This window comes from Cetorhinus maximus, chromosome 30 (genome assembly GCF_964194155.1).
Source record: "Cetorhinus maximus chromosome 30, sCetMax3.hap1.1, whole genome shotgun sequence".
NCBI classification, from domain to species: domain Eukaryota; kingdom Metazoa; phylum Chordata; class Chondrichthyes; order Lamniformes; family Cetorhinidae; genus Cetorhinus; species Cetorhinus maximus.
The window spans coordinates 20,479,038-20,499,248 of NC_135908.1; the positions used below are offsets into that span (position 1 = coordinate 20,479,038).

Consider the following 20,211-nt stretch of genomic DNA (forward strand, 5'->3'; position numbering starts at 1 on the left):
TGGCTGAAGATTGTCGCAAATGCTTCAGCCTTATCTTTTGCACTGATGTGCTGGGCTCCTCCATCATAGAGGATGGGGATATTTGCAGAGCCTCCACCTCCAGTGAGTTGTTTAGTTGTCCAACACTATTCACGACTGGATGTGGAAGGACTGCAGAGATTAGATCTGATCCATTGGTTGTGAGATCGTTTAGCTCTGTCTATCACTTGCAGCTTATGCTGTTTATAGCTTCACCAGGTTGACACCTCATTTTTAAGTATGCCTGGTGCTGTTCCTGCCATTCCCTCCTGCACTCTTCATTGAACCAGGGTTGATCCTGTGGCTTGATGGTAATGGTAGAGTGGAGGATATGCCGGACCATGAGGTTACAGATTGTGTTCGAGTACTGCTGCTATGACCCACAGCGCCTCATGGATGCCCAGTATTGAGTTGCTACATCTGTTTGAAATCTCTCCCATTTAGCACGGTGGTAGCACCACACAACACAACGGAGGGTACCCTCAACGTGAAGACAGGGCTTAGTCTCCACAACGACTGTGCAGTGGTCACTCCTACCGATACTGTCATGGACACATGCATCTGCGGCAGGCAAGTTGGTGAGGGTGAGGTCAAGTATGTTTTTCCCTCTTGTTGGTTCCCTCACCACCTGCCGCAGACCCAGTCTAGCAGCTATGTCATTTAGGACTCAGCCAGCTCAGTCAGTAGTGGTGCTACCAAGAGTGGCTTGGTGATGGACATTGAAGTCCCCCACCCAGAGTACATTCTGCGCCCTTGCCACCCTCAGTGCTATGGAGGGGCACTGATTCATCAGTTGAGGGAGGGCGGTATGTGGTAATCAGCAGGAGGTTTCCTTGCCCATGTTTGACCTGATGCCATGAGGCTTCATGATGTCGGGAGTCAATGTTGAAGTCTCCCAGGGCAACCTCCTCCCAACTGTATACCACTGCGCCGCCACCTCTACTCAGCGATGGTGATGGTGGTTGTGTCGGACATTATCTGTAAGGTATGATTCCATGAGGACGACTATGACAGGCTGTTGTTTGACTAGTCTGAGAGACAGCTCTCCCAATTTTGGCACTAGCCCCCAGATGTTAGTAAGGAGGACTTTGCAGGGTCAATAGGGCTGAGTTTACTGTTGTCATTTCCAGTGCCTTGGTCGATGCCGGATGGTCCGTCCGGTTTCATTTCTTTTTTGAGACTTTGTAGTGGTTTGATACAACTGAGTGGCTTGCTGAGTGGCTTAAGAGTCAACCACATTGCTGTGGGTCCGGAGTCACATGTAGACCTGACCTGGTAAGGACGACAATGGTTTCATGGTCACCATTAGACTTTTAATTTACCATGGCGGGATTTGAACCCGGGTCCCCAGAGCTGCTCTGGATTACTAATCCAGCGACAATACCACTACGCCATCGCCTCCAAGGAGCTTCCAGCCATTTGTGCATGTCTGCTATGTAAAGCAACTGAAGTTGGGAAAGCCCTTTGGAATTCCACTGTCAAGTGGGTATTGTGTTAACTTTCTGGTTTTGTTTTAAATCTAAAATCTTTTTTGGACTGTTTCCTTAAAGAGGTTGTGTTACTGGGAGTCAGGCTAATTAGGAATTTTAGGATTTGTTATAGTAGTAAGTAATCGTAGTCTCATGTATGTGCTTGAAATCTTTTATTTTGTTAATAAATATTTTAATTTATTTTTTAAAATCTCTAAAGGTCTGGGTGAACTCATCACTTCTGAATTCAGTGCACACATCTCGTAATAAATACAAATTGCAAAAGCGTTGTGATAGCGCGACCAAGTTTCCCTCTTGGATTTGAGCTGCCTGGCACACGTCATCTACCACTCCATAACACCATATGGCAGATGTTAAGCTAACTGGCCTGTAGTTTCCTGCTTTCTGTCTCCCTCCCTTTTTGAATAAAGGAGTTACATTCGCTATTTTCCAATCTAATGGAACCTTCCCTGAATCTAGGGAATTTTGGAAAATTAAAACCAACACATCAACTATCTCACTAGCCAAGACCCTAGGATGAAATCCATCAGGACCTGGGAACCTGTCAGCCTGTAGCTCCAACAATCCACTAAGTACCACTTCCCTGGGGATTGTAATTTTCCTGAGTTCCTCCCTCCCTTCCATTTCCTGATTTACAGCTATTTCTGGGATCTTACTTGTATCCTCTATAGTGAAAACCAATGCAAAATACCTGTTCAATTTAATTGCCATCTCCTTATTTTCCATATTAATTCCCCAGACTCACTTTCTACAGGACCAAGACTCACTCTGTTAACTCTTTCCTTATTTAAATATCTATCGAAACTCTTACTATCTGTTTTTATATTTCTAGCTAGCTTTCTCTTATACTCTAATCTTTCTGTCCTTATTAATCTTTTAGTCTTTCTTTGCTGTTCCTTGTATCCTGTCGTCTTCTGACCCACCCACCATTGCACAATTAGATGCCTGTTCTTTACATTTGATACTATCTTTAACTTTTTTAGCTAACCATGGATCGTGGGTCCTCCCTTTGGAATTTCTTTCTCGTTGGATTGTATCTATTCTGTTTATTCTGAAATATCCCCTTAAAGTCTGCCTCTGCATTTCTATTGCCCTATCCCTTAACCAGTTCACTTTAGCTAGTTCTGCCTTCATAATTGCCCTTATTTAAGTTTAAAATAAGAGTACCACTCTTCTCTCCTTAAAACTGAATGTAAAATTCAATCATATTATGATTGCAGCTACCTAGGGGCGCCTTCACTATGAAATCATTAATTAATCCTGTCTCATTGCACAATACCAGGTCTAATATAGCCTGTTCTCTGGTTGGCTCCAGAATATGTTGTTCTGAGAAACTATCCCTAAAACACACTATGAACTCCTGCGTCATTGGCCACATTCAGGCCCTGTTAGGCTACTTGCGAGAATACTGTCAAATTATAATCCCACAAACTGCTAATCAGAAAATGTAATTCCTCTCAGCAGCTGTCACTCTTCAACTAGTGTAAGCGCTGGGCTCACATTGTCAGGGTTTATCCCAGCTAAACAGTGGGGCTCCCGCCTCAAAGATTAAACGTTTAAACCTAAGAGAAAAACAGTACTTGGAGCCCACTAACTCCTGTTAAAGATTCTGACATTTCAGTCTAAATACATCAGCAGTCAAGTCAATTCAAGCAGTCAAATATATTATATTTGTCTTGGAATGAGGGCGATACTCACAAGGCCACAGTTATTGCCCACCCCAACTCCCAAGGGCATTCATTCAACTATGAAAAGTCGGGTGCAGGTGAGAGCAAATAGGGTTCCCTCCTGTAGTCTGGTCTAGCTATAGAGGGGTTAGGAATTCTGCAGAGAGTATCTCACCTCCTGACTCCTGAAAGCCTGTCCACCATCTACAAGGCACAAGTCAGGAGTGTGATGGAATACGGTCCATTTGCCTAGATGATTGCAACTCAACAACACTTGAGAAGCACAACACTATTGAGGAAAAAGCAGCCTGCTTGATCAGCACCTCATCCAGCATCTTAGAATTCACCCCCTCCACCACTAACACACAGTGGCAGCAGTGCTTACCATCTACAAGATGCAATGCAGCAACTCACCAGACCTCCTTCGACAGCACCTTCCAAACCCGTGACATCTACCATCTCGAAGGGCACAAGTGGCAGATGCATGGGGAACACCACCACCTGCAAGTTCCCCTCCAAGCCATACACCACCCTGACCTGGAATTATATTGCCACTGTTTCACTGTCGCTGGGTCAAAATCCTGGGACTCCCTTCCTAAAAATACCATGGGTGTACCTACACCACATAGACTACAAGTGGGTTCAAGAAGGTGGCTCACCACACCACCTTCCCAAGGGTAATTAGGGATGGGCAACAAATGCTGGCCTAGTCAGCACTCCCACCCCATGAAAGAACAAAAATCTGACCGCTTTCTGGGTTACTTTATCTAGTCGCAGCCCCCAAAAATGACCGGATTTTACTGAATTCCAATTCTTAACTTCCAAAGGCGGGACTTGATCTCACGGCCCCAGGATTGTCAATCTAGCATCTCACCAGTGAGGCCCGTGCCATCATCAAGATTTACCATCAGCCATCCACAAATCAATACTGGGTTTTATGCATAGATGCTTTTGCAGACTAGACGGGGTCACATCATCTTGGCGGAAGGAGGACAGACTCTTCAAACCCCTACCGCCGTCCAGATGGAGGCAGCGCAATCGGTGGAAATGGCACAGAGAAACATTTCCCTGTTAGTCTGCCTGCTTTCAGTCTTGCCTTTGGCACCTTATAGTGTCCCCGCAGCTGCCTGGATTTGAGACCCGAATGGGCCTCACTTGACAGTACAAGGAAGGTTGTGAAAGGCGTACCTAGGAAGATACTTGCTGTAAGCCAACCCATATCTGCTGTGCTAAGATGAAGATCACAGCGTGCAGTGGGAAGTAGGAATGACACACACATAATCTCAATGGCATCGCTGGCATTGGCCCACCCGCAGATAACCAACAGCGCCACGTGGAAAGTGCCAAAGCCTGAAAAAAACACATGAAAAATAAAATTAGGCTTTCCAAATACAATCAAGTATAAACAAAAGAGAAAGAAAACACTATTGCAACATTCAGCAATAATTATCCAAACACTCAGAATTCAGATCTCTGCAGTACAATTTGTACTGAAGCGATCCTGAGCAGTCTGCTCTTCAGTGTTATCAGTGGCTGTCTTTATGGCCAAAGGTTTTACTTTGGAATACTTCAGGCTTTCAATGAACATGAGCTTTATTACAACAACATCTAACTTATATCATACTTTTAATGTTAGCAGGGTGCCCGCCCCTAGGCTTTCCACATAGGAACATCGGAGCAGGAGTAGGCCATTCAGCCCATTGAGCCTGTTCCGTCATTCAATACGAACATGACTGATCATCAACTTCAATGACTTTTACCCCACACTATCCCCATGTTCCTTTATGTCACTGACAGATTTCTAAATACCAATCTCTGCTTTAAACATACTCAGTGACTGAGCTTCCACAGCCCTTTGGGGTAGAGAATTCCAAAGATTCACCACTCTCTGAGTAAAAAAGAATTCTCTTCATCTCGATCCAAAGTGGCTTCCCCCTTACTTTGAAAATGCATCCCCTGGTTCTAGGCTCCCCAACCAGGGGGAACATCTTACCTGCATCTACCCTTTCTATCCTCTTAAGTATATTGTAGGTTTGTTTAAATGTTAGTTAAGGCATAAATATTGGCTAGGACATCAGGGAGAACTGCCCTGATCTTCTTCCAAATAGAGGCATGGGATCTTATACGTGTGCCTCAGCGTGCAGACAAGGCCTCAGTTTAACGTCCCACCAGAAAGACTGCACTTCCGACAGCGCAGCACTCCATCTGTACTGCACTACAAATGCCAATCTAGATTTTGTGCTCAAGTCTCTGAAGTGGGACTTGAACCCACAACCTTCTGAGTCAAAGGCAAGAGTGCTATCCACTGAGCCATGGCTGCACCATGCACCAACACAGAGCAAGAACTTTCATCTCAGTCCGAGGGCGGCAGTAAACTGAAGTGAGGGTCTCTTGAAGGTGAAGGTGAGAGAGAGAGAGGGGGGGAGAATATTAAATAGAGCCAACAATGATTTTCCAACTTTCACCAAAGCACAAAAGGATTGCAGGAAACAATACCTGTTTCTTCAACAGCTTCTTCAAAAGTCAGCGTGACTGGGTGACTGTTCCTTCTCGCTTTCTTCCGCTCAGAAGTAAACTCGCCTGCAAGAGAAGTCGTCATTCTGTTACCGGGCAGCTCCAAAGTGAAGACAAACTTAGGAGGGCTGGGAGAACACGGAATTAACTGAAAGCTAGCACGAAACTGCAGTTTGGTTATAACAAACTGTTCCGCCCACAACGAAGCAAAAAGGGCCCCAAGCAACACAGATGTTGAGGGACAGATTATTACTGAGAGCTGATATCGCCGTTCAAACAACTCTCGGTTTACAAGAAAATGCAGTTCGGCTTGAGAGGCAAGAACAAATATTGTAGTTGGATCACTGTGCCAAAAAAAAACCTCAAAGCAAAAGTGGAAACTTTCAAAATAACAGTTAAAAAAATGAACTTCATTCCGATTGCATTTAAAAGTCAGGTGTTAAAAAGTCACAGAGAGGCAGCAAATAGGACGCAAAAGAACTGAATTAGGTCAGTTTTCCAAAGCATTTATAATGCAATCTACCTCTAAGCTGAAGTCAAGGTGACTAAGCATTTTTATACAACAAATTCAAACTGTCTTTACATGTACAAGTACGTTGCATTATACTTGGGGACAGCAAGACTATCATGACTGAGTGAATATGCTCCTCCTGAAGTCTTCTCAATCTGTTGAGAGGCCAAATCAAAACGTGAGGAGCTATTCTACTTAATAAACTGGCAGTGAGCCTTTAGCGAATGGGTGCACAGAACAGTATATTCTTCAATTGTGAAAAACAATTTTTTTTAATTTTGGAAACAATTATACAGACAAAGTAAAACTTTGATGCCGGCCTCAGCATAGAGGCCGAAATGGTCCCGAGCCGCAGTGTTTGTGACAGGCTGCAATATGGAGAGGAAGGACAGTGAGAGAGAGTGTGAGCGTGCGTGAGGGAAAACAGTGCGAGAGTCAGAGAGAATCAACCAAAGCAGCAGGTCAGACAGCGAACTGAGAAAGTGGACTGAGAAGAAAATTGAAAAGTGACATTAATGCCCCAGATGGAGTGGATTGGGTGAGTAACAGGCAAGTGCTAACTTGTTTTATTAAACTGTTCACTTTTCACCTTTGACATTCACTTTATGGTCGTTACCAACAATAACTTATATTTATATAGCACCTTTAACATAATGCAACATTCCATGGGGCTTCACAGGACCGTTATAAAATAAAGCATGACACCGAGCCACAGAAAGCAGGCAGTAGTCAGATGATCAAAAGCTTGGTGAAAGATGTAGGTTTTAACGAGTGTCTTAAAGACAGAAAGTGAGGTAGAGAGGCAGAGAAGTTCAGGAGGGTACTCCAGGGCTTGGGGACCAGACAACTAAAGGTACAGCCACCTATAGCAGAGCGATTAAAATCAGGGATACTCAAAAGGCCAGAAATAGCAGAGCGCAGATATCTTGTAGGGTTGTGCGGCTGGAGGAGATTACAGAGACAGGGAGGGACGAGGTCGTGGAGGGATTTGAAAACAAGGATGAGAATTTTAAAATCAAGAGGTTGTTTGACCGGGAGCCAATGTAGGTCAGCGAGCACAGGGGTGATAGGGGAACGGGACTCAGTGAGAGTTAAGACACAGGCAGCAGAGTTTTGATAATCATACGTTTACGGAAAATATAACATGGGAGATCAGCCAGGGGTCCATTGGAATAGTTGAGTCTAGAGGTAATGAGGGCACGGATGAGAGTTTCAGCAGCAGATGAGCTGAGACAGGGGTGAAATTGGGCAATGTTATGGAGGTGGAAATGGGGGTCAAATGTGACTCCAAGGTTGCAAACAGGCTGGCTTAACCCTCAGACTGCTGCTGGGGAGAGGGATGAAGTCAGTAGTTAGAAAATAGAATTTGGAGCAGATCCTTAAAAAAAAGGCTTCAGTCTTCCCAATATTAATTGTGGGAAAATTTCTGCTCATCCAGTGCTGGATATCAGATAAGTAGTGTGATAATTTAGCAACAGTAGAGTCGGTGAGAGAGGTGGTGTGGTGCTGAGCTAGAGCTGGCTGTCGTCTGCATACATGTGAAAATGAACGCTGTGCTTTCGAATGATGTCGCCAAGGGGCAGCATGTAGAGAAATGGGAGGTGGGGAGGGTGTACAAGGATAGGTCTTTGGGAGGCACCAGGGGCACACGGTATAGACAAATCCTTAAAAATGGCACAGCAAGTTGATAAAATGATTGTTAAAAATGGGTTACTTGAATTTATAAATCGAGGAATGAAAGCAAAGAGCATGTTAGAACTTTATAAATCACTGGTTAGGCCTCAGCTGGAATTTATGAGAATTCTAAGCATCACATTTCAGGAAAGATGTAAAGGCCTTAGAAAAAGTACAGAGGAGGTTTACCAAGATGTTACCAGGGCTGAGTAACTTCAGTTGAGGAGAAGCTGGGAAAGTTAGGACTGCTCTCCTTGGAACAAAGGAGGTTAGTAAGTGACCCAACAGAGATTTTCAAAATGAGAGGTTTTGATGGAGTAGACAGAGAAACCATTCCATCTGGTGAATGGGTCAATAACTAGAGGTCATAGATTCAAAAGACCGGAGAAAGATCTGGAGGGGAGGTTGGAGGGGCAGGTTATCAGGATCTGGAACGCTCTACCTGAAAAGTTGGTGGACTCCATAAATAATTTTAAAAGGGAGGTGGGCAGGTACTTCACATACAGGGCTACAGACAAAAAGCAGGAATGTGGGATTGAGCACAACTGCTGTCAGTTGAATCAAGGCGAACACGATTACATTTGGTAAAGCCACTGACTGCAGTACAGCCAATAAGGAGTGTATCAGCACATGCAAAAACCTAACCACAAATAAATTCTTCCAATATTCAGTTCTCGACACTGCATCGCTAGAAGGATCGTGAGTCCCGCGTGGCACGTTGCCTCCCTGGTGCCAGGGTAAAGGAGGTCACAGAGAGGGTGCAGAATATTCTGCAGGGGGAAAGAGAGTGAGCCAGAAATTGTGGTACACTTTGGTACCACAACATAGAGAAAGCAGGCACTGAGGTCTTACAGTCAGATTTTCAGGAGCGAGGGAGTCAGTTTAAAAGTAGGGCTTCAAAGGTAGCAATCTCTGGATTTCTCCCAGTGAAATGTGCTAGCGAGAGTAGAAATAGGGAGATAGCGAGGGTCAATGTGTAGCTTGATGCATGATTCAGGAGGGAGGGCGTCAGGTTCTTGGGACCAGTTGTGGGGCAGAAAACACCGATTCAATAAGGACAGGTTGCAACTCAACAGGACTGGGACCTGTGTCCTCGCGGGGAGGTTCACTAGTGTAGTTGGGAGGGTTTAAACTAAATTTGCATGGGCTACAACATGTAGAAGTGGAAGAGAGAAATAAGATGCATAAAGTTAGAATACTGGGCAGTGCTAGAGAAGGAAATAGTTCCATATTAGACAGAGGAAATGCTAAGTTATTCGGTGGGCTCAGAGTACGGGAGAAAGTAATAAAGTCTAATTTAGGCTTATTGTGCATGTATGTGAATGCACGGAGTGTGGTAAATAGGCTTGGTGAGTTACAGATGCAGATTGTCATGTGAAAATTATGTTGTGGCTATAAGAGAGACCTGACCCAAAGAAGGGCAAGGTATTAAATATCCCTGGGTACAAGGGGTTCAGGAAAGAAGGGAAAGGAAGGAAAGGGGAGGGAATGCAGTATTGACTAAGGATAACATTGCTGTGCTGGAGAGAGAGGATGCCCCAGTGGGGTCAAGGACAGAATCTATTTGGTTAGAGCTAAGGAACAAAAAAGGTGCAATTATATTGCTCGGTGTAGTCTATAGACCACCAACCAGTGGGAAAGATGTAGAGGAACAAATTTGCAAGGAAATTACAGACAGGTGCAAGAATTGAGTACTTATAATGGTAAACTTTAATCATCCAAATAGAGACTAGAATAGTAGCAATGTAAAGGACTGAGAGGGGCAAGGGTCAAGAACATTGCTGTGGATGGATCTGGAGTCACATGTAGACTAGACTAGGTAAGAATGGCCAATTTCCTTCCCTAATGCACAATAGTGAACTAGATGGGTTTGTACAACAATCGACGATAGTTTCACAATCACCATTACTAAGACTAGCTTTCAATTCCAAATTTTATTAATTGTATTACCCCTACTTGTAGTTTAATTTACTACCATATTTTTGCAACCATGATGCTTTCTTCCAGGTTCAGAGTTGCTTTCAAGTTTGATCGCTATATCGCCATTAGTTGCGAGAAGATGAAAGTAAAATATTGCACCAAGAAAGTGGCAGGTGTGGTTATAGGAACAGTGAGTGTACTGGTCTGTTTGCAGAATGACCCCATACACTTCACCACTGGTGTCTCGTTCCTTCTGATTTTGCTGTTCAAATGTTCTCGCCGTCAGGTGTATTATAGTTGCAAATAGAGTTCCCTGCGGATTCAGGGGAAGTAGTAATGCAGATAATCACAAGGACTTAGAGATGGAGAGCCAAAGGAAATCCATCTCCACCACTTTACTCTTCAGTATATCCAGCTGTTTTCTACACAAGTTATATTTTACGTCTACCAGAAAATTGCAAAGCTGCATTCTTATCCCACCACTGACCGAGTTTATATCGCGAAGGTTGTAGCCAACATGCTTCAGATTCTCAGTTCCTGTGCTAACACAGGTACTTATGTACTGATACAGAGAGGAACTGAAGAAGATATTGAAATATCCACTAAAACCAATTGTTAATTTATTTAGATAATAGCAGGAGGAGGATTTCAATCAATACCACAAAACCCAATTCCATACGTCATTCACTACAATCCGCACTGGATAGGAGGTATAATTTTAACAGGATCCAAACTCCCTGAAAACATATTTTAAATCTGTTTATGAACTTTTGTAATGTGTGTGAGAGAGCAAGAGAGAGAGAAAGATCACTAAAATGATGGGGAAATAACAGACAGATAAACAGACAGATATGCCACAGGTAAATGGTTAGGTGGATATAAAGTTGGCAGATGGTTGACATAAAAATTGATTGATGTCATATAATAGACCAATAGTAAATGACTGTGATATAGATAACATCTGGATAATCATTAGGAGTGAATAGAGGGATAGCCATAAAGGAAGGACTTTGTGAGATGAGCAAGTCTGGAAAAAAAGATACAGAAATGGAGGTCGAATCTAGGGTATCAGAAAGAATGTTTGCAAAATGTGGTCAGGAAGCAGGGACAAGTTACATATCTCTGCAAGACAAACTGAGACACAGAAGAACCAGACCCTTTATGCCCTATACACCTACACAGTAAATAAATCAATTGAATTTGTACAGTGCTTTTCATTTTAGCACATCTCGATGATCTTACAGAATCAATAACTTCTGATATGTGCAGATAGACACGCAGCCAAATGGGTTAATAAATAAAACTATTTTGTGCTTGTCTAAGAAAATTAAAATGGTGTATTTTTATCGATTTAAAAATTTATAATTATCTGTTATTTTTATATGTAAGAAATAACTTTCCACCAATATAAAATAATCAGTAATGCATTATATTTCTAAACACCAATGACATAAAGGGATATGGGGATAGTGTGGGAAAAAAGGCATTGGAGAGGATGATCTGCCTTGGTTGTATTGAATGGTGGAGCAGGCTCGATGGGCCGAATGGCCTACTCCTGCTCCTATTTTCCTATGTATTCAAATTCCAAAATGCTCTGAATGTGTCCCTACAGCATTAGCCTGGGCCTCTGGATTACTAGCCCAGTGACATTACCACTACACCACCATCTCCACAATCCTCTGTCTGGTCAGGCAAGCTTGCAATCACACAGAAGTCATGTGAAACACAAAATGCTGCCTTCCTATTATTCCTGGCAACAGCTTTAACCACTCAATGACTAAATATTCGAGAATAGTACACATAAGTGGAAGTTATTCATCTTGGGGGGGAAAACTAGAAAAGCAGAATATGTTTAAATTGTGGGAGGCTGGGAAATGTAGGTATTCGGGAGCTCCTGGGTGTCCTTGTACACAAACCACAGAAGGTTATTCTGCAGGTACAGCAAGCAATTAGAAAAGTATGTGGTGCATTAACCTTTATTAAAAAGGGAATAGAATGAAGGTGTCTTACTACAATTATGTGGGACCTTGATGAGGCAACACGTGGATTATTGTGTATGGTTTTGGTCTCTTTACCCAAGGAAGGATATACACCTTAGAAAAAGTGCATAAAAGTTCACCAGATTGGGATGAGGGGATTGTCCTAGGAGCAGAGATTGAGTAGATTTGTACTTCTATTTATTCTTTCACAGGATGTGGGTGGTGCCGGTTAGGCCAGCATTTGTCGCCCATCCCTAATTGCCCTGGAGAAGGTGGTGATACGAGCTGCCTTCTTGAGCTGCAGCAGACAACGTAGATACACCTGAAGTGCTGTTAAGGAGGGAGTTCCAGGATTTTGACCTAGTGACAGTAAAGGAACGTCTCAATATAGTTCCAAGTCAGGATGGTGAGTGACTTGGAGGGGAACTTCCAGGTGGTGGTGTTCCCATCTATCTGCTGCCTTTGTCCTTCTAGATGGTGGCGGTTGTGGGTTTGGAAGGTGCTGTTTAGGAGCCTTGGTGAATTCCTGCAGTGCATCTTGTAGATTACACACTCTGCTGCTACTGTGCGTTGGTGGCAAATGGTGTGAAGCTTCTTGAGTGTTGTTGGAGCTGCACTCATCCATGCAAGTGGAGACTATCCCATCATACTCCTGATTTGTACCTTGTAGATAAGGGGCAGGCTTTGGGGAGTCAGGAGGTGAGTTACTCACCGCAGGATTCCTAGCCTCTGACCTGCTCTTGGAACCACAGTATTTTTATGGCTGGTCCAGTTCAGTTTCTGGCAATGGTAACACCCCAGGATGTTGATAATGGGAGATTCAGTGATGGTAATGCCATTGAATGTCAAGGGACAATGGTTAGATATTCTCTTGTCGAAGATGGTCATCGCCTGGCACTTGTGTGGTACGAATGTTACTTGCCACTTGCCAGCCCAAGCCTGCATATTGTTCCAGGTCTTGCTGCATTTGGACATGGACTGCTTCAGTATCCAAGGAGTCATGAATGGTGAACACTGCGCAATCATCAGCAAACATCCCCACTCTGACCTTATGATGGAAAAAAGGTTGTTGATGAAGCAGCTGAAGGTGGGCCTAGGACACTACCTGGAGGAAACTCCTGCAACAATATCCTAGGACTGAGGTAATTGACCTGCAATAACCACAGCCAACTTCCTTTGCGATAGGTATGATTCCATCCAGTGGAGTGTTTTCCTCTCGCTGACTCCCATTGACTTCAGTTTAGCTAGGGCTCCTTGATGTGACACTTGGCCAAATGCTACCTTGATGTCAAAGGCAGTCACTCTCACTTCAGAGTTCAGCTTGGTCAATTTTCCAAGGTAGATGTCAGTGTTTTAGTTGTATTCGAATAGCTTGGCTAGGGCTGTGGCTAGTTCTGGAGCACGGTCTTCAGTACCACTGCTGGAATGTTGTCAGGTCCCACAGCCTTTGCAATTCCAGTACCTTCAGCCATTTCTTAATATCGCTTGGATATCTTATGGCATCTCTGAGGCTGGGAATCTCAGGAGTGGGCTGAGATGGATCATCCTCTTGGTGCTTCTGGCTGAAGATTGTTGCAAATGCTTCAACCTGGTCTTTTGCACTGATGGGCTGGTCCCCCATCATTGATGAGGGGGATATTTGTAGAGCCTCCTCCTCCATTTTGTTCTTTAATTGTCCATCATCATCCGTGGCTGGATGTGGCAGGACTGAGGAGCCTTGATCTGATCTGTTGGTTGTGGGATCGCTTAGCTCTGTCTATCGCATGCTGCTTCCACTGTTTGGCATGCGTGCAGTCCTGTGTTGTAGCTTCACCAGGTCGATACCTCATTTTTAGGTACACTTGGTGCTGTACTTGGTATGCTCACTTACTCTCTTCATCAAACCAGACCTATATTCCCTGGAATTTAGAAGGATTATGACTGGTCTCATTGAAATATATAAAATTCTTCAAGGACTCAATTGGGTAAATGCTGGAAGAAGGTTTCCGCTGCCTGGAGAGTCTAGAACTCAGAGTCACAATCTCAGAATAAGGGGTCAGCCATTTAGGACTGAGATGAGAAATTTCTTCACTCAAAGTTGTAGACCTTTGGAATTCTCTATCCCCGAAAGCTGTGGATAACTCAGTCGTTGAGTATACGCAAGACGGAGACTGACAGCTTTTTTTTATTTTCAAAGAATTAAGGGATATGACAATAGTGCGGGAAGGTGGAATTGAGTTAGATCAGCCATGATCTTATTGAAGGCAGAGCAGGTTCGAAAGGCCGAATGGCCTACTCCTGCTCCTATTTCTTATGTTCTAATGCTTTAGAAGGATACTACTTGGGCCATGAGCAACCCAATTAATCTTACTTGCCCATTCTTTCCCAATATTCCTGCAATCTTTTACTCTTCAAGTGTTTAGTCCAATTCTAAATGTGGCCTATTCAAAAAGAAGCAGGGCAGTTCTCCCTAGCTCTGGCCCTTATTAATCCCTCAACCATCGCCGAAACAGATTACTGAAAAATCGGAACAGGAGACGGCCATTTAGCTCCTCAGGTTTGTTCCAGTCCATGATCAGCACTGATCTGTAGGCTGTTTTATGATGGGTCATTGATATCACTGTGGAAGCTAAATGTGCACAAATCAGCTGCCTCCTTGTCCTACATTACAGCTGTGATCACACTTGACAAATACACCGACTGAAGTGCTGAGGGACATCCTGGAGGCTGTGATATCTGTGACTGCTAATATCAATAAAAATCTTTTCAAGGGAACACAGACCCAAGCAGCAATTTCAATGCTTTCTTTTTAAGATACATTGTTAGGGTGGGGAAAGGAGAGCTGAATTACATACAGGTAAGCTGGCCAGCATCACGATAGACCCTCGCTGAAGAATCAGGGCTACATAGGGGAGCAGAATTTGTTATGGATCCATAACACATTGCAGAATCATCAGGGCAAACAGGAAGCATATCGAAACTTGACTCACGTGAAATGATTTGAAACCACAACTTGGCATATTTCAGAAGCCTGACTAAAGCAGTTTAAATGATGCTCATGTGACATTTTCTGACAACATACAACACTTCTGTTTTAAGCAAGTTTCATTAAGAGGCCTCTCCACACCTGATCACACTGACCACCCACCGAGCTGCTTCTTTTAACCTTGCTGGAATTTTCACTTTATATTTTCAGTGTCAGCTGTGGCTGACTGGGTAACACTGTCGCCCGAGCCAGAACGTTATGGGATCAAGCCTCACCCCAGAAACCCAAGTACAAAATCTAGGCTGACCCTCCAGTGCAGTACTGTGGGAGTGCTGCACTGTCAGTGGTGCCGTCTTTTGGATGAAACGTTAAACCGAGGCATCATCTGTCCTCCTGGGTCGATGTAAAAGATAGGACATAGCAGTAGACTGTGCAACCCATTAAACCTGCTCTGCCATTCAATACAATCATGGCTAATCTTTGGCTTCAAATCCACTTTCTTATCCCCTCCCCAAATCCCTTGATTGCCACAGAGACCAAAACTCCATCTTAGCTCAGATATAAATTTATTCAACAATGGAGCATCCACAACCCTCTGGGGTAGAGAATTCCAAAGATTCACAACCTTGTGAGTGAAGAAATTCCTCATCTCAGTCCTGTCCCTGTATTCTAGAATCCCTAACCAGGGGAAACAACCTCTGTGTCTACCCTGTCAAAGCCCTTCAGAATCTGATATCTTTCAATGGGGATCACTTCTCATTCTTCTAAACTCCAGAGAACACAGACCCAATTTACTCAATCTCTCATCTTAGGATAATCGTTTCACCCCAGGGGCCAATCTAGTGAACCTTCACCGCACCGCCTCCAATGCAAGTATATCCTTCCTTAAATATGGAGACCAAAACCACACATGGTATTCCACTTAGGATCTCACCAAAGCACTGTAAAATTCTAGCAAGATTTTTTCATTCCTGTACTCCAATGGTAACAGAGATGGTTGATGACGGTAATGCAGATGATGCGTATATGGACTTCCAGCAGGCATGTGACAAAGTGCCACGAGGCAGGTTTGCCAGCAAAGATGAAGCCCATGGAATAAAAGAGACAGTAGTACGGAAATTAAGAATTTAAGAAAGGATATACTTGTATTGGAAGCGGTAAGCGAAGGATCACTAAATTGGTACCTGGGATGAGGGGGTTGTCCTACGATGGGAGGTTGAGGAAATTGGGCCTATGTTCTCTGGAGTTTAGAATTATGTGAAGCAATCTCATTGAAGCCGACAAAGTTCCGAAGGGATTTGATCGGGTAGATGCTGAGAGATTGTTTCCACTGGTCGGGGAATCTAAAACATGGGGGCACAGTCTCAGGATAAGGGGATGATCATTTAAGGCTGAGATGAGGAGAACTTACTTCACTCAAAGGGTTGTGAATCTTTGGAATTCTCTACCCCAGAGGGTTGTGGATGCTCCATCGTTGAATACATTTAAGGCCGGGATAGACAGATTTTTGGTCTCTCAGGAAATTAAGGGATATGGGGAGTGGCCAGGAAGTGGAGTTGAAACCCAAGATCAGCCATGAATGACATTCAATATTGAATGACAGAGCAGGTTCGACTGGCCTCATGGTCTACTCCTGCTCCTATTTCCTGTGTTCTTACGGAAACGATGTTGGCTGAGTGAAAGGAAACAAAGAGTAGTGGTGGACGGTTGCTTTTTGGACTGAAGGGAGTTATACAGTGGGGTTCCCAGACTAGGCTTTTCTTGATCTACATTAATGACCTAATGAAGCACAGAACTGCAAAATTTGCAATGACACAAATCTCGGAAGTACTGTGAACAGGATGATAGACTTCAAGAGCACATAGACAGGCTGGTGGAATGGGCATTCACATCGTAGATGAAATTTAATGCAGAGAAGTGTGAAGTGGTACATTTTGGTAGGAAGAACTAGGAAAGGTGTTATAAACTAAAGGGTACAATTATAAAGGGGGGGGCGGTTGCAAGAACAGAGAGACCTGCAGGCATTTGTGCACAAGTCAATGAAAGTAGTAAGGCAGGTTGAGAAAAAGGAGTTTAAAAATCATACGGGATCCTGGGCTTCATAAGTCGAGGCATAGGAAGTTGTGACGAACCTTTACACTGTGGGCGCCGCACTTTGGGAAGGATGTGAAGGTTTTAGAGATCAGTGCCAGGGATGATAGGCTTCAGTCATGTGACGAGATGGATTCTTCTCCTTATAGAAGAGGAGATTTGATAGAGGTGTTGAAAATCATGAGTTATCTGGACAGACTAGATAAAGAGAAATTATTCCCTTTGGTGGGTCAGGAACCGGAAGAGATTGAGTTAAGGTGACTGGCAAAAGAACCAAAGACGACATGAGGAGAAACTTTTTTACATGGCGAATGGTTAGGATCTGGAATGCACTGCCCGAGGTGGTGGTGTAGACAGTTTCAATTGTGGCTTTCAAAACAGAATTGGATAAGCACCAGAAGAGAAACAAATTGTAGGGCTATGGTGAAGGGTGGGGAGTGGGACTAGACAAGTTACTTTTGCAAAGAACCAGCTAGAACATGTCAGCCCAATGGCCTCCTTTTGTGCTGTAATCATTCTATGATTCTATGTGAGGACAACGTGGGCTGACTGTCTCGCCTGGGAGAGGAACACACATGGAGGAGCACTAAGAGCAGCAAGAACGACGAAGATTGACAGGCAGGCCTACTATTACCAAGGCTGGTGGTGGGTGCCAGGTGAGTTCCAGAGATTTACTTTAAAAATATTTATATAGCACATATGTCAAACATCACGCCAAGATAGATAAGGCTCTGCAGAGAGAAACAGGCAGACCCATCACACCAATATAAGTCAATACCTATTTTCTTAAAAGCATTTTTTAAACACTCTATACATGAAACACTTTCACGTATCAGTCATATAATCTAAGGGGTCTACGAGTATAATCATTTGAAAAGGGTTCCTTCAACCAAAAATGTTTGGGAAGGCAGATATAGATAGACAAGTAATTTAGAATTCTTGAGATAGGGCTGGGTGTCTGCAGGACAGGTGATGGCGATGGGGTGAGAGCGGGGGGTGGGGCGGTGGGGTGAGAGCGGGGGCAATGGGGTGAGAGCGGGGGCAATGGGGTGAGAGCGGGGGCAATGGGGTGAGAGCGGGGGCAATGGGGTGAGAGCGGGGGCAATGGGGTGAGAGCGGGGGCAATGGGGTGAGAGCGGGGGCAATGGGGTGAGAGCGGGGGCAATGGGGTGAGAGCGGGGGCAATGGGGTGAGAGCGGGGGCAATGGGGTGAGAGCGGGGGCAATGGGGTGAGAGCGGGGGCAATGGGGTGAGAGCGGGGGCAATGGGGTGAGAGCGGGGGCAATGGGGTGAGAGCGGGGGCAATGGGGTGAGAGCGGGGGCGGAGGCAATGGGGTGAGAGCGGGGGCGGGGGCAATGGGGTGAGAGCGGGGGCGGGGGCAATGGGGTGAGAGCGGGGGCGGGGGCAATGGGGTGAGAGCGGGGGCGGGGGCAATGGGGTGAGAGCGGGGGCGGGGGCAATGGGTGAGAGCGGGGGCGGGGGCAATGGGGTGAGAGCGGGGGCGGGGGCAATGGGGTGAGAGCGGGGGTGGCAATGGGGTGAGAGCGGGGGTGGCAATGGGGTGAGAGTCGGGGGGCAATGGGGTGAGAGTGGGGGGGGCAATGGGGTGAGAGTGGGGGGGCAATGGGGTGAGAGTGGGGGGGGGGCAATGGGGTGAGAGTGGGGGGGCAATGGGGTGAGAGTGGGGGGGGCAATGGGGTGAGAGTGGGGGGGGCAATGGGGTGAGAGTGGGGGGGGCAATGGGGTGAGAGTGGGGGGGGCAATGGGGTGAGAGTGGGGGGGCAATGGGGTGAGAGTGGGGGGGGGGCAATGGGGTGAGAGTGGGGGGGCAATGGGGTGAGAGTGGGGGGGGGCAATGGGGTGAGAGTGGGGGGGGGCAATGGGGTGAGAGTGGGGGGGGGCAATGGGGTGAGAGTGGGGGGGGGCAATGGTAGCAGTAGGGAGGGAGATAGGGGGTGTCCGGGGGGGGGTCTGGGGGTGTCCGTGGGGGGGGACGGGGGGGGACTGGGGGGGACTGGGGGGGCCCGGGGGGGGGGGGGGGGGACTGGGGGGGCCCGGGGGGGCCCGGGGGGGGGGGGGGACTGGGGGGGCCCGGGGGGGGGGGGACTGGGGGGGCCCGGGGGGGGGGGACTGGGGGGGCCCGGGGTCCTTGCTTCCCCTCCCCTCCCCTCACCTTCGCTCTCCGCCTCCTCCTCCCTGAGCAGTGGTTCTCGATCCCTCAGCGACATCATCCCCGCGACTATGTCTCGCGGCCAGGTCCCCGCGTCAGCACTTGGGCGGGGCCAGCCTGCCCTGCGTCTGACGTCACTGGCTGACGTTCCAGGGGTTGGAGGTCACTCATTGTCATGGAAACCGAACACAAGGTAAGTACCCCATAGGGGAGGATAATACCCCAAAGAGAGTGACACCTCGGAGGCTGGAATACCGCCCCCCCCCACTCCACTCCCGGGAGGAGGCAGCACCCCCCCCCCAAGAGGGTAATACCCCCAGAGAGGGTAATGCCCCCTGGGAGAAGGCAATACCCCCCCAGGGGAGGGTAATACCCCCAGAGAGGGTAATGCCCCCTGGGAGAAGGCAATACCCCCCTCCAGGGGAAGGTAATACCCCCAGAGAGGGTAATGCCCCCTGGGAGAAGGCAATACCCCCTCACCCCAAGGGGAGGGTAATACTCCCAGAGAGAGGGTAATGCCCCCTGGGAGAAGGCAATACCCCCTCACCCCAAGGGGAGGGTAATACTCCCAGGGAGAGAGTAATGCCCCCTGGGAGAAGGCAATACCTCCCCAAGGGTTGTGTAATACCCCCAGAGAGGGTGAGAGCAATACCCCTGGAGAAGGAGAGGGCAATACCCCCTGGAGATGGAACTATTGTAGGAGCAATACCCCTGGTGAAGGATAATACCCCAGGACAGACAATACACCCCCCCCCCCCCCCACCCCGGGTCAGGGCAATACCCCGGGGACAGGGTAACACCCAGGATAACAGGGCACTGCGTATGAGGGCAATACCTGGTTTTAATCAAAAGGGGGTACAGGAGGTACAACGGAGCAATAGCAGAGTATTAAAATAAAAGCAAAATACTGCGGATGCAGGAAATCTGAAACAAGAACAGTAAATGCTGGAAAAAATCTGCAGGTCTCAGCTCTCTAAGTGAGATTGCAGAATTAAGGACAATCTTGTGCTGCAGCCTCTTGCTCATGGGATTGAAACTGGCCAAACCTCTTTTTTATATCAGCAACAACAGCAACTTGAATTGGTCCTTTTAATATCATTAAACATCACAAGACACTTCACAGGAGCATTATCAAACAAAATTTAGGCACCAAGCCATATAAGGAGATATTAGGTCAAGTGAGCAAAAGTTTGGTCAAAGAGGCAGTTTCT

At 46.1% G+C, this 20,211-nt stretch overlaps 1 protein-coding gene across 1 annotated transcript in view; it reads right to left on the reverse strand.

Annotated features, from left to right (window-relative positions):
* Positions 1 to 19,112, reverse strand: part of sv2 (synaptic vesicle glycoprotein 2) — a 73,237-nt gene extending 54,125 nt beyond the window's left edge. Inside the window, exons 1-3 of the mRNA XM_078532575.1 lie at positions 19,004 to 19,112; positions 5,672 to 5,755; positions 4,364 to 4,525 (exon numbers count right to left, since the gene is read on the reverse strand). Of these exons, the coding sequence (XP_078388701.1) occupies positions 4,364 to 4,525; positions 5,672 to 5,755; positions 19,004 to 19,061 (304 nt within the window). The 5' untranslated portion in view covers positions 19,062 to 19,112. The remainder of the gene's footprint in view (positions 1 to 4,363; positions 4,526 to 5,671; positions 5,756 to 19,003) is intronic.
* Positions 19,113 to 20,211: the final 1,099 nt, after the last annotated feature.